This window comes from Carassius auratus, chromosome 19 (genome assembly GCF_003368295.1).
Source record: "Carassius auratus strain Wakin chromosome 19, ASM336829v1, whole genome shotgun sequence".
Classification (NCBI taxonomy): domain Eukaryota; kingdom Metazoa; phylum Chordata; class Actinopteri; order Cypriniformes; family Cyprinidae; genus Carassius; species Carassius auratus.
The window spans coordinates 141049-154458 of record NC_039261.1 but is presented as its reverse complement, the minus strand read 5'-3'; the positions used below and the strand labels follow the sequence as shown (position 1 = coordinate 154458).

General features: G+C 37.9%; 1 protein-coding gene across 1 annotated transcript; it reads right to left on the bottom strand.

The window, feature by feature from the left end:
* Positions 1-8028: 8028 nt before the first annotated feature.
* cited4a (Cbp/p300-interacting transactivator, with Glu/Asp-rich carboxy-terminal domain, 4a) lies at positions 8029-12387 on the bottom strand. Its single transcript, XM_026288264.1, has 2 exons — positions 12250-12387; positions 8029-10762 (listed from the first exon to the last, which is right to left on the bottom strand). The coding sequence occupies exon 2, from the start codon at positions 10750-10752 to the stop codon at positions 10030-10032; it is 723 nt and encodes a 240-aa protein (XP_026144049.1). The 5' UTR covers positions 10753-10762; positions 12250-12387; the 3' UTR covers positions 8029-10029.
* Between the last annotated feature and the right edge of the window lie 1023 nt (positions 12388-13410).

Below are 13410 nucleotides of genomic sequence, written 5' to 3'. Positions count from 1 at the left end.
TTGACAGAACCCACTCGAGCATCTTGCTGTCTAGCAGGAGTCTTCTGCAGCTCCAGCTTCAACAAGGACTTATTTTCACTGAACTCCATAGAAAATATGAAGATGCAAATCTTATACAATGTAGTTCACGTAAAATGCTGTAGCAAACTATTCATCCATGGACTGATGTGAAAATGTCTTGCGCTTTTAAAAAAATAAACTCTTGGTGATCTTTATTAATTGCCTTTTTTCCCCCCTATCAAATATTTTAGCAATCATTCTGAATTACATATTATACAAAATCAAAATTCAGTCGAAATCAGAAAATTTTGAAACTGCATAGAAAAGCTACTTCAAAGCGTCATGTGTCATATATTACAACATTATCTACAATACTTTATAATCAAAACTTTCTCTAATCTTGACAAACCTATACCACTGGAAAGGTCTGAGTCTCAAGGATTGAGGTGATGATATTTAGAAAAATAAGTAGGAAAGAATAAATGTATACATTTTTGACAGGAATAGGGGGGGGGGGTGAAATGCTATTTCATGCATACTGAGTTTTTTACACTGTTAAAGAGTTGGATTCCCATGCTAAACATGGACAAAGTTTCAAAAATTAAGTTGTAAATTTGAAAGAGTATTTTTGTTCCCAAAATACTCCTTCCGGTTTGTCACAAGTTTCGGAAAGTTTTTTTCGAGTATGACTCTGTGTGACGTTAGATGGAGCGGAATTTCCTTATATGGGTCCTGAGGCACTTCTGCCGGAAGAGCGCGCGCTCCCGTATAGCAGAGCACTGAGAGCACAACAGACTTCACTGATCAGAGCGAGAGCGGCGCGAAATGTCACAAAAGGAGTGTGTTTTTGGTTGCCAGGGCAAGACAACCCTGCACAGATTACCAAAAAAAAAAACAGCATTAAGGGACCAGTGGATGGAGTTTATTTTTACAGAGCATCGACGGAGTTGTGCAAGTGTTTGTGTTTGTTCCCTGCATTTCTAAAATGCTTGTTTTACAAACAAAGCCCAGTTTGACGACGGATTTGCACATCGTTTATTTCTTAAGGATGATGCAATCCCAAGGAAAAAGGGTCACGATCGTGTGTTGGAACCGCAGGAGGTGAGTAAAACTGCTTAAAATATATCTGCCTCCTTGTTAGTGCGTCCCCTCCCATGCCAGAGACCCGGGTTCGAGCCCCGCTCGAGTCATTGCTGCTGCTGCTCTCATTTAGTTTCAGCCTCTGGATCTGATTCTGGATCATAAATAAACAGCTGAATCTGACTGTAAGCCATGGTTTGTTTTGGATGATGGATTTTCCCTCACGGTAATGTCACAGCTTCCAAACGCTCTCAACGCAAAAGCCTATCCGTGTTCGTGATTCTTTAGCTCCGCCCACACGTCACGCCTCCAGCCGCTCGTGTTTTTCCAGGAAAAATCGGTACAGACTATCTTTCTCTTATGAATATAATAAAACTAAAGACTTTTTGGAGTTATGAAGGATGCAGTACTACTCTATAGGTACTCAAGATTAACAGGATATTGAGTGAAAACGAGCATTTCACCCCCCCTTTAAAAAGTTTAACCAGTCAGTGTCAACCAGTGGCTATTTTTGGGATAGCACCTAAACTCTATTAACTAAAATCTATCTAAAAAAAAGGTTGCACTTTATTTTACAGTAGGCCTACGTGTACTTACATGTACTTATAGTGTACTTACAGTGTATTTATCTAAAGCCCCTTTAACACTGTGATTCCAGAAAAAACAAGGGTAATGTCTCCCGGCAATTGTTCCTGGGTCACTAGATTTTGCACTTTCACACTGCTAATGATTACCCGGAATATGTAAGTGCGTTCACACACAACCCATAAAGGTCCCGTAAAGACACGTGACATCAGGCTGTGACGTGTAATGAACGAGTCGAAAACTCAGGGCATGTTAACTTTCACTTATGCTGGTGAACGATCTCAGATTCAGCGCGGAAAGTGAGGATCGAACTGATCTCTGCTACATTACAGTTTGAACAATTGTTTTGTTGTTTTTGTGATCGTTGATCTGCCTTCAAAACACCTGGTAAAGAGTTGCGCGATAACATGCATCATCACTATGACATATCCTTTACGGTATTTGTCGTTCCGGGAATAAAGCCGGCAATGTTACTAGGTCCCCGACCCGGGACCAATCACGGAATCAATCCCGGGACATGTTTGAGTTCACACAGAAGGCGATGTTCTGGCAATTTTCCGGGTCCAACATGCAGTGTGAAAGGGGCTTAAGAAAGTTCTGGTAATACAAGGTAAATAGGTTTGTTTAGGGGTAGGTTCAGGGTTAGTACCTAGTTATTACATAGTTATTGTAATTACTATAATAAGTACATAGTATGTACATGAGGAACAGGACTGTAAAATAAAGTGCTACCAAAATACTGTATCTATAAACTACAATAAATGAATTAAATAAATAAATTCAACTTAGGTCTGTATATTAAGTGTTTGTGAAGTAAACTTCCATATCTTTTTTTCTTTCTTTTTATACTGGCCACACTCACATTTCAGTAGCAAATTTTAAATAGTTATAAATTCCCTCAACTCACAAAGTGATAAGATTCACATTACTGATTTTACAATGCTATTTTCTTTTTCTTTTCTTTCTTTCTTTCTTTCTTTCTTTCTTTCTTTCTTTCTTTTTCTTTCTTTCTTTCTTTCTTTCTTTCTTTCTTTCTTTCTTTCTTTCTCTCTCTCTCTCTTTCTTTTTTAAATGAGAAAAATATAGATATTTAGACAAAATTATGTGCATTTCTTTGTGCAACTGAAATATGGCAAATAAAAAAAGCTAAATCAAAATTCTAGAAGAAATTCCGAATCAAATATATAACACAAATAAAATACATTTCTTCATAAAAACTAACTGAGACTTTGCTCTTTCCATTTAAAAATAGACCCAACCAATGTCTTTTAATCATGATCCAAACAAAGATTCTGCACACATGCAGCAAGAGCAATTTCTGATCTAAGTTATAATGTGTCCTTTCAAAATGTGAAGCAAAAACAGAATGGTCTGACTTTGGTTTTGCAAAACTATACCACATAAAACACATCTAAATGGAAATGCAAATTCACTCTCTGCCAGCAGGTGGCACTTATGCAACAGCAGCTCAAATCAACACTGTGCTTATAAACACAACATTAATATGCATTGTCCTGAGGCAAGATGAAAAGAAAATACCATATAAACTTTTCTCAAGACAATCAGTTCCCCTCAGAGATACACTCATATAAACTCCTACCCAGATCAGTATTCATTCGATATCTAAACCAGTTTGATCGTGCATTATGTAGTTGTTTAGATTTTCAAGGCGCATTGCTACATCCCTAGTTATCAACCTCCAAATTACATTAAAAGTCCATATATATTTTATGCTGGTCCTGCCATTGAGCATGTGCAGTGTAGAGCAAGACGCATTTTATGACACAAACCATTTAACAGCTGTTTGTAAGGTATTTGACCTCTTTTCTTTTGTGAATTAGATTTCACAATGATCAAGTTTCAACTAAGACATAACTCATAATGGCCAGCTCCTCATAACATATTTAATTGCATATGGCCATTAATGAAATTCAGAAACCACTTTACTTTCTGTGTAGAGCTGCAGAAATTAGTTAGCGCTACTTACTCGCTGGTTAATCATGTGGTGTGAAACGGGCCAAATACAGAAGCACAGTCATACTGTTTTCAGTTTTAACTGAGCGATGACTGAATAATGCTTGATGTAGCCGACTGCAGTCACCTGTCTGCAAACACAGATACCAGAATGACACCGGCTGAATGAGTCAATCGGGAGAAGAGGAACAGCGTCTGATAGACAGGGTGGAGACGTGAAGATGAGCCAGTGCCAATGCAGGACAGGGACTGTCTTCATGTTGACTTGATTTGTGTGTTGTGGGCAAACATATGAGAGATTACATGGTTTTACATGTCTGCATGACGATGTGTATCAGCACCGGAGGTAATGTGGCTTAGGGCACTCTTTGAAAAGCTTGTACTGTATGATTAAAGGCTACACAATTGACACAACCTTCTTTATATAACTTGTTATATAAACGTTAGAACAAAACATTCTTGAAGTTATGTTCATGGAACCTTCTTATAATATTGTTTTATTTGAAATATGGGTAACACTGTAGAATAAGGTTCCATTAGTTAATGTTAGTTAACTACTTTCGTTAACATGAACTAAGCAAGAACAATCCTTCTACAGCATTTATAAGTCTTAGTTCATGTTAATTTCAACATTTACTAATGCATTATTTAAATCAAAAGTTGTGCTTGTTAACATTAGTTAATGCACTGTGAATTACCATGAACTAACAATGAATAACTGAATTTTCATTAACTAACATTAACGAAGATGAATAAATACAGTAATAAATGTATTATTCATTGTTTGTTCATGTTAATTAATACATTAACTAACATTAACTAATGGAACCTTATTCTAAAGTGTTACTGAAATATGTGATATATCTTGTAACATTGTGCAAGATGCAAGTTCTCATGATGTTGAGGGGAAATGTTCTAAGAATATTACAAATTATAAATATTTGGATTATTACTGGTATTTTGGATTAAAGTAAGAATGATTTAAGAAACATTTTGTAACCTTCAAATAATGTTATATATATATGATCATAAAACCTGAGATTTTAGCATTCTTATTACAAATAAACATTCAAATAATGGTATATGTTGGGTGAAAGTTAAATAAATGTTTGAAGAAACATTTCATAATCTTCAAATAACGTTACTGTATATTCATGAAAGTAAAAACTGACATTTTAATACTTCTTTAGCACTACAAATAAAAATGAAAATAACATTATACTTTGGGAGTAAATAAAGTAAGAACTGTTTTTGTAACCTTCAACAAATGTTATAATCTTTACAAGGAGACCGAATGTTTGAATAGTTTAGGAATATTTCAAAACAAATGTTTAAATGACTCCAAAATGGCAAATTTGTGTATAGTTACAGAGTTAAAACTAGGCGTCATACATTAAAGGAACTGAGGATCAGAAACCATCAGACTAAAATTGTTCCAAACACTACAAACTTCTTCAGAAACACATTCCTTGTTGCTATAAAGACTCAAATTTTGGGATCAAAAAAGAGAACGACCCGGAAATTAACTAAATCTCAGAGATTAATAAATAAAACACATTCTGTATTAACCAGAATAATAATAATAATTCAATAATAACCGTTTTAAGTTATCTCAGTCCTATCTAAATCCACAGTACTCAGGCTAATGAACTTGCACTCTTTCAGTCTGGTTTGAAGGAGGTGCTAGACAGTGACTCTCATGGCTGTGACTGGAGACTGTGATATGATTAGCATGCAGTGTGGTTTTGTAGCATTGCAATCATACAGCAATATATAGTATAAACCAATGATCAACTTTATGGTTTTTGGTGTTATAGTTACTGTTTGAATAAGAAAGCATGAAAGGCTAGTACTGGATTTGTGAATATTATAGTAGAGTATGGAAAATCCAAATCCACTTTCTGGTAACAGGTTTCAGCCCATCTCTGTTTATGGATTTTATGTAAATGGAGTCTGGCATGTTTGACGCAGAACAAAGCAATTGTCTGTCAGATGAGACACTCAAACCTGATCCCACTGAGTAAGACGGATTAGATCGTCGGCTAGGAACATCCCAAATCTAATCTAATCTAAAATCTGAAGAGTCACCTGTAAATAAGACACCTGGAATTACGTAAATAAAGTTAAACTCAGCAACTGAGCATACATTGTGAAACTAATGGTCCTCGGTTACTCATGGCTATGCAAGTCCACAGCTACCGTCACTTTGAGAGTCAAACAAGCAGGGACAGGACGCACAAAATGAATCCCTGAGGATGCTGATGGTATACTGAGATATTATGCAGTAAAACTCCAGGATTGTGCAAGAAACTGAGCATTATTTGCAACAGCATTACCTGAAATCAAACACCTCCAGAAGCCGTTTACCACCAACCATTAAAGCATAACCTGGCATTACAAAGTCTGATGATGCACACAGGTTCTTCCTCTCCATTGAAAGCAACAATGGGGTCAGTAACACGCTACTTTGCTAACACATATACATCATCATGTGACAGAAAGTTTGAGCTCCAGACTCTTGAGTGTGCAGAAAACCATTGCATAGACTGACTGTATCGCTTTATAAGACCTAAGTATATCATCAGGAGCCTTGGGTATTAATGCTGTGTTTCCTGTACAACCTTCTTTGGCTCTCAAAGTTACGGCACCCATTGACTTGCATAATATAAATCATAAAGAGCATTGGGTTTGGTGAAAAAAATCACATTTAAACCTGCAGTACTCAGACACCGAAATGTGTGCACGTCTGATGGGCACATGGCACTAAGAAAATGTTCAAGTCAAAGAAATCTTTTATTTTTTATTTTATTTTATTTTTAAACACGAGCGTTGGTGTGGATTTTAGTGCACACTCTATGCACATTTTATAAGTGAAGCTCATAGGCTTCACACAAAAGATATGGTGCCTTTAGATTTATGATTTGACAACAGTAACAAAAAACAAACAAACAAACAAACAAAAACATATGGGAATTGTGCACTAATTCAACTGACATTTTCAGTCACAGTGTTTGGGATTGAGATTCATATTTGTCAAGTTCTTGCCAGACTGTTTTGCTTATACAATAATGTTGCGGTTGGGTGCTTCAGTATCTACCTTTTCAGTAAGTGGCTAATCTCTCACAAGTCTGATTTAGTTATGACAGTATTTTAAAAAAAACCTAAATGAAATACATTTTGACATTGTAAGAGATGGGTTTTATATCACTTAAAATATATATATATATACAGTATATATATATATATATATATATATATATATATATATATATATATATATATATATATATATATATATATATACAAACCCATTTCCAAAAAAGTTGGGACACTGTACAAATTGTAAATAAAAAAGGAATGGAATAATTTACAAATCTCATAAACTTATATTTTATTCACAATAGAATATAGATAACATATCAAACATTGAAAGTGAGACATTTTGAAATGTCATGCCAAATATTGGCTCATTTTGGATTTCATGAGAGCTACACATTCCAAAAAAGTTGTCAACATGATTGGGTATAAAAAGAGCCTCTCAGAGTGGCAGTGACTATCAGAAGTCAAGATGGGTAGAGGATCACCAATTCAATATCAGAAAGGAGTTTCTCAGAGAAAATTTGCAAAGAGTTTGAAGTTATCATCATCTACAGTGCATAATATCATCCAAAGAGTCTGGAACAATCTCTGTGCGTAAGGGTCAAGGTTTGAAAATCATACTGGATGCCCGTGATCTTCGGGCCCTTAGACGGCACTGCATCACATACAGGAATGATAGTGTAATGGAAATCACAACATGGACTCAGGAATACTTCCAGGAAACATTGTCTGTGAACACAATCCACCGTGCCATTCGCCGTTGCTGGCTGAAACTCTACAGATCAAAAAAGAAGCCGTATCTAAACATAATCCAGAAGCGCAGCCGTTTTCTCTGGGCCAAGACTAATTTAAAATGGACTGTGGCAAAGTGGAAAACTGTTCAGTGGTCAGACGAATCAAAATTTGAAGTTCTTTTTGGAAAACAGGGATGCCATGTCATCCGGACTAAAGAGGACAAGGACAACCCAAGTTGTTATCAGCGCTCAGTTCAGAAGCCTGCATCTCTGATGGTGTGGGGTTGCATGAGTGTGTGTGGCATGGGCAGCTTACACATCTGGAAAGATGAGCACCATCAATGCTGAAAGGTATATCCAAGTTCTAGAACAACATATGCTTTTTTGGAATGGGGTTTATATATATATATATAATAATTATTATTATTATTATTATTTGTGAGAGAAAAACAAATCAATGTGTCAGTTCAGAAACTGTACTGTAACTTTGTTGTGTCCTGTGATTGTCACTATAGCAATAAGTTAGACATGCAATTACACTCACTGAAGCCACATGTTAAAATAAATATTTTATTTTCAATGAAAATAAATACATTTTCTTAAGATAGAATCAACAACATTTAGAAAAAAAAGCATTTGTGAAAGCATGGCGACAGTACGTGACAGCACACAGTTTGAAAGAGAACATACAATCGCACCTGCAAGGTGGTTTGTGATTAACAGACTGACAAACTCATGTAGCATTCGTTTCAAAGTTTTAACAGAACAAAACAAACGATTGGATCTCTGGGAATGTGATGAATCATTCAATCATCAATTACAAATCTACAGATCATTTGATGTTTTTCTTCTTTCTAGATGTGGTTTGTTTATAACTATCAGAGTTTCTCAAGAATAAGGATATTAGGGAAGACGTTCCGGTCTCTACTGATATGAGAAATGCGGCTGACGAAAACAAACTCAGAATTGTCCCGCTCTTTACGAATCAGAGCCCTAACTAAACAATCAGCCAAGATGGAGTTGTAAAACACAGGATATGACCCATCAAGTTGTTTGTGCTTTTTTTTTTTTTTTTTCTCTGTGGCAACTGTTCACAATACCAAGCCATACGTAGAGCAATTACCCGAGCTAAAGGAGGGTAGAGTCGAGGGAGTTGAGCCTGGCTCTGGTGGAACAGATTAACCTACTAGTACTGTACGCTGTGCTATTTCCATACCAACCCAACCCCCACAGAGAGCTCAAGAACTGGCAACATAACGACACAGGAAGTTGTCAAACTCAGCAGGCCAGCCGTTCCCAACTCTTCATTACACCCTGAGCGATCGCAAGCAAATGAACAAGTCCATTTTGTAATTATCAGGCCATCTGAGATGACTGACCATGCTGACCTCAATTAACAAGAAGGTTGTAAGTGTAATTTAAATGTAATCAGATTTAAACCTGCAGTGTTTGGGGAGCAAGGAGGAAAGCAACATTTAATGCTAGTTTGTAAGGTCGGTTCATCTGGAATTTTGAACAGTAGTTCAACTACTGACATTCAGGTTAATTTAGAAACAAGTGGAAGGTTTAATTATATTAGCAAGCATGTGGCTTAATGGAGACTGTGGTCCACGTTCTTCTACATAAAAGCTGGAGTTTCAATGTTAATGAATCAAACAAAGACAGCAGTTTCATCCTCATTTTGTGGAACAAGGTAAGTGAATATTTATCAGTATCCGTGTAAAATCTATAAGGCAGTTTAGACTTGTCAGCAGGGCGCGCAGGCTCGGCGTTTGATAAGGGAGGCTATAACACATTCCACCATTGTTTCTAACACATAAATATTCCTGAAAGTATCAAGACACATCCTATAGTGAATGCAAGACATCCCACTCATTTCGGGTCTTGTTCAGTCAGATGTAGAGTGTTGAAAGCAATAACTTTTTACTAGGCAGACAAATTTTTAATAGTAGTAGAATGGAAATAACCAAACGTAGAACACTGTGCACGAATAACGTTTCATACCCAACCGCTACCACATCAACACCTCCTTACTGTTTCAAACATCATTAAGAGCTACTGGAAAAACAACCCGTTTTGAAGTACCAGCCTTCAATTCCCACTTAACACACTCATTCTCAGTTTTCTAAAACAAGTCGTGGGGTTAGTTTGAGAGAAGGCAAGTCTCTATCACCACAGATCATGTTTGCTTTTTGGTAGGTGTTATACATAAATACATTTCTAAATGCTATTGATTCTAGTTGCCCCCGTGAGGAGGCGAAGCAGTTTCAGCAAAGTTCCAAGCAGACTTCTGTTTCCACCACGTGAAGTTACATTCAACCCTGGGACACTTGGTCACCATCAATCTAGGATGACCAATGGGACAAGACAAGACCTATTCGCTGAAGCCACAATTGTGCTGAAGAACATCCAGAAGTTGTTTCCCTCATTGAAAGACAGCGTGCACTGCAACATGCATAGCACAGCTTCACAGATACAGAGAACCTGGTTGTTTTAGCTTTTCTTGTCTTGCCCCAGCTTCTTCTTGGTGACCAAGTCTTTCTCTGATTCCAGAACCTCAGCAGCTGACAGTACTTGGTTGCTGCTTGCACACAAAGTCTGAGATGAAATCGAACTCGTTTTGTCCGAGGAAAAGCTCAGGCAACTCTTGAACCCGGTCCAGCCCCAACTCCAGCACCAAGGACGTTAGTACCTCCTCATCGATCAAGTCCATGTCCATGACGTTGAGCCCCAACGCTGGCCCACCCATCCCCATCTGCATGCCTGCCAACTGAGCAGGACCCATCCTGTGCTGGACGTTTACCATGTGATGGCCGTTCATGGGTCCGTATGGATGCCCGTGGTACTGGGTATTGAGTTTCTGAAGATGCATGCTCGCCATAAGCTGCTGAGATGCTGTAAGGCCTCCTCCACCCATATACTGCTGTGGGTGCTGGTTCTGGGGGTGCATATGATGGTGCTGGGTTTGAGGGTGACCCTGCGGTTGCTGATTCGGACCTCCGTACATCATATTGGCTTGCTGCATTTGGTGGGGGTGTCCTCCGCTCATCTGGCCATTGACAGGTCCGTTCATGACGCCGTTCATCACGTTCCTCTGCCTCATGGCCGCGTCCATTGAGCTCTGGGGACCCCTGCTGTAGTGCATGAGCTGCCCATTGGGAAGGGTTCGCAGACCGGGCTGGTGTCCGTGCGGAGAAGGGCCGTTCATTCCCATGCGATACCCATGCAGGCCTCCTCCAGCAGAGCCGTGGGTCATAGGCATCATCATGTGTTCAGCCATGCCTTCTCCACTGCAGAGATATGAGAGGAATGGCAACAGTCAAACAGGGCCAAATAGTCCAACAGGTTCTCAGTATCAGCTGACAAACAATTTCAGTTTCTTGAAAACCATCAGTAGCGAACGTACAAATATCAGGATTCCTGGCTAAATCAATTTGGCTTTAAAGGACAGTCTCAAATTCTTGTTAAACAATTACAGATTTTTACAGATTGCAGTTTATCCACCACAATCAATCAATCAATCAATCATTACATATATATGAAAATAACCAATCAGTATTTGTGAAAATCTTTCATATAGTTATATATTTATTTATTTTTGCCATTGTCCACAACATCCCTACAACCCACTGTGGTTGCGAGTTTAAACAAAGCAGATATATGATGACCTGAGCCCTCTTCAGAAGAAATATTGCAGTGAGGAGCATCAAGGAGCCACCAGGAGGATCAAAACAATAACAGGCTGGGAGCTGGACAAAGTGTTCAGCAAACAAAGCCAACCCACTGCCAGATACATGTGAGCAAGAGATAATGACACAATGCACAAATGATTGGATCTACTCACATGACAGGGCAATGTTTGGAGTTACGAAAATGTGTATTATATTAAACTAGATTGCGCAATGCAATTATAATCAAGTATTAATCTGTAGGCAAATATCAACTGGTGATGATCTCTAGATAAAGAAAATGTAGAACTCTTTTGAGATAAAACACAATGAATTAATCTTCCTGAATCATACAGTTTATAACTGTATTTAATGTTTTCAGTACCAGTCAGTAAATGCCCTGTCCAGTGTTGCTGTGTGTTATCGCTTCAGGATTGAACCAGAACATATGTTTAAGCGTTACACAATGTTTTGCAAGTGCACGGTTTTTTCTATGTCATCGAAATAAGAGATGAAAGCACAGTGTCGTCTGGGGTCTACAGGAGCCTCACCTCTCTGTTTCTGAAACAAAGACTTTCTCCTCTGCTTTCTGCTAAGATGAAATCTGTCTGTAATGAAACATAGGCTACAGACTTTCACGATCTCTGTCAGACCACAGTGAAACTTTCGTTAAACATCAGCACGAAGACTAGACTGAATTTACTGTGTGTTTAGAGAAAAGTTGAAGCTATGCATGCTCACAAGCGTTAATGTTTCAGCAGTAATGCAAATACAAAATGCAATACACACATAAAGCGTATTTAGATGCGAACTTAAAGAACACGTAAATGCTGACACTTATTACAAGTGTAACATAATTAATAATATATTGTCTCACTGGCCATTATTTTATTTTCTAAGAAGAACTACAGTCTTACCACACTAGAGCAACATATTTTGAGGTGTAAGAATATTTAAAAACCCGAGAAGAAATAAGAAGAACACTTAACCTATCCAACCATATGTCCACATAATTAAATATAGGCAATTCATGCTGATTTCAAAGATTACATTTCCAAATGAACAATCTGACCAGCCTTCACAGTGTACTCAATATAAAACACACATACCGTCAAATAATTCGAGTCCTTGTAGAGATGCTGTATGTAGTTCTCAGTGTGTGTAACGCAGCGCAGGTTTCTCCCGTGACTCCGGTCTCTAGTGTGAACGAGCTGCTGCTGCTGAGCGCTTTCTGGGTCAGCGCATAAAGACGAGCGGAGAAGGGGGCGGAGCAACACAAGCCCCGCCTCCCCCTGCTGTAATTGGCTCGTCTTCTAATCACAGATGTCACTGGCCAATTACGCACATGGCCTTCAGTTTAATGTGCACTGGCAGAGAAACTCCTCAGAAATCACACATCAACTAAAACACGACTCATGAGCATGTTGTTTAAAAAGGTTGGTGATGTCTTTAAGGAGCTTGATATTGTTAGTCCTAAAATTACATGTAATAATTGTATTTATTCTATGTATTTTATTTTTTATTTGTCTCTCGCTTTTCACCTGTGGCTTATATTTACCTTTTAGAATTCAAAAGCACTGCAATGATGCGCTGCATCATTATTTATTTTGGAGTCATAAAGAAATACGTATTATATAGATTTATGAATTTAAAGACTGGGCTACTCAACTTCACTGATGAGAAAGGATCAAAGTACTCTCATTTCAGACAGGTATTTTTAGTTTGACCTCTTTTATTTTCCATCTGTGTGCTGTTCTTATCTAATGCACCTCAACAGAAAACGGACCTAAAGCAGGGCACAGCCTTTTGTCTCTTATGTAAATGGCATATTTACCATTTTAAAGAGAGAGATGACTGCTGCAAGAAGAAATAAACCTCCTGCTGGTGTGAAGCATGTTCAAATGGACTGACACCAAACATACAGTACATATATCCTCACACATGAAATTACACTGTATCCCATGATTCTAATTACAAATGTAGTTAGAGCTCATTGAACATTGTTTATAAAGTTTATCACCTTAATATAAGGTGTCATATTTGAAGAAGCTCAAATGTAAGATGAAATGTATAAGTGCAAACACTTCCACATACCGTAATGAACTAAAAACAGTGGCGAGTCATGCAGAAAACTCCTAGCGAGGTGAAACACCTCTATTTACTCATTCCTCCATTTCTAGAAAGGAATGTGGTGAGCAGAAGTGTATAATCTCTCTCTTTCGCTCTCTACGTTCTCCTGTTCTTCTATTGTCTCCTTTGTCAGTGTGTAA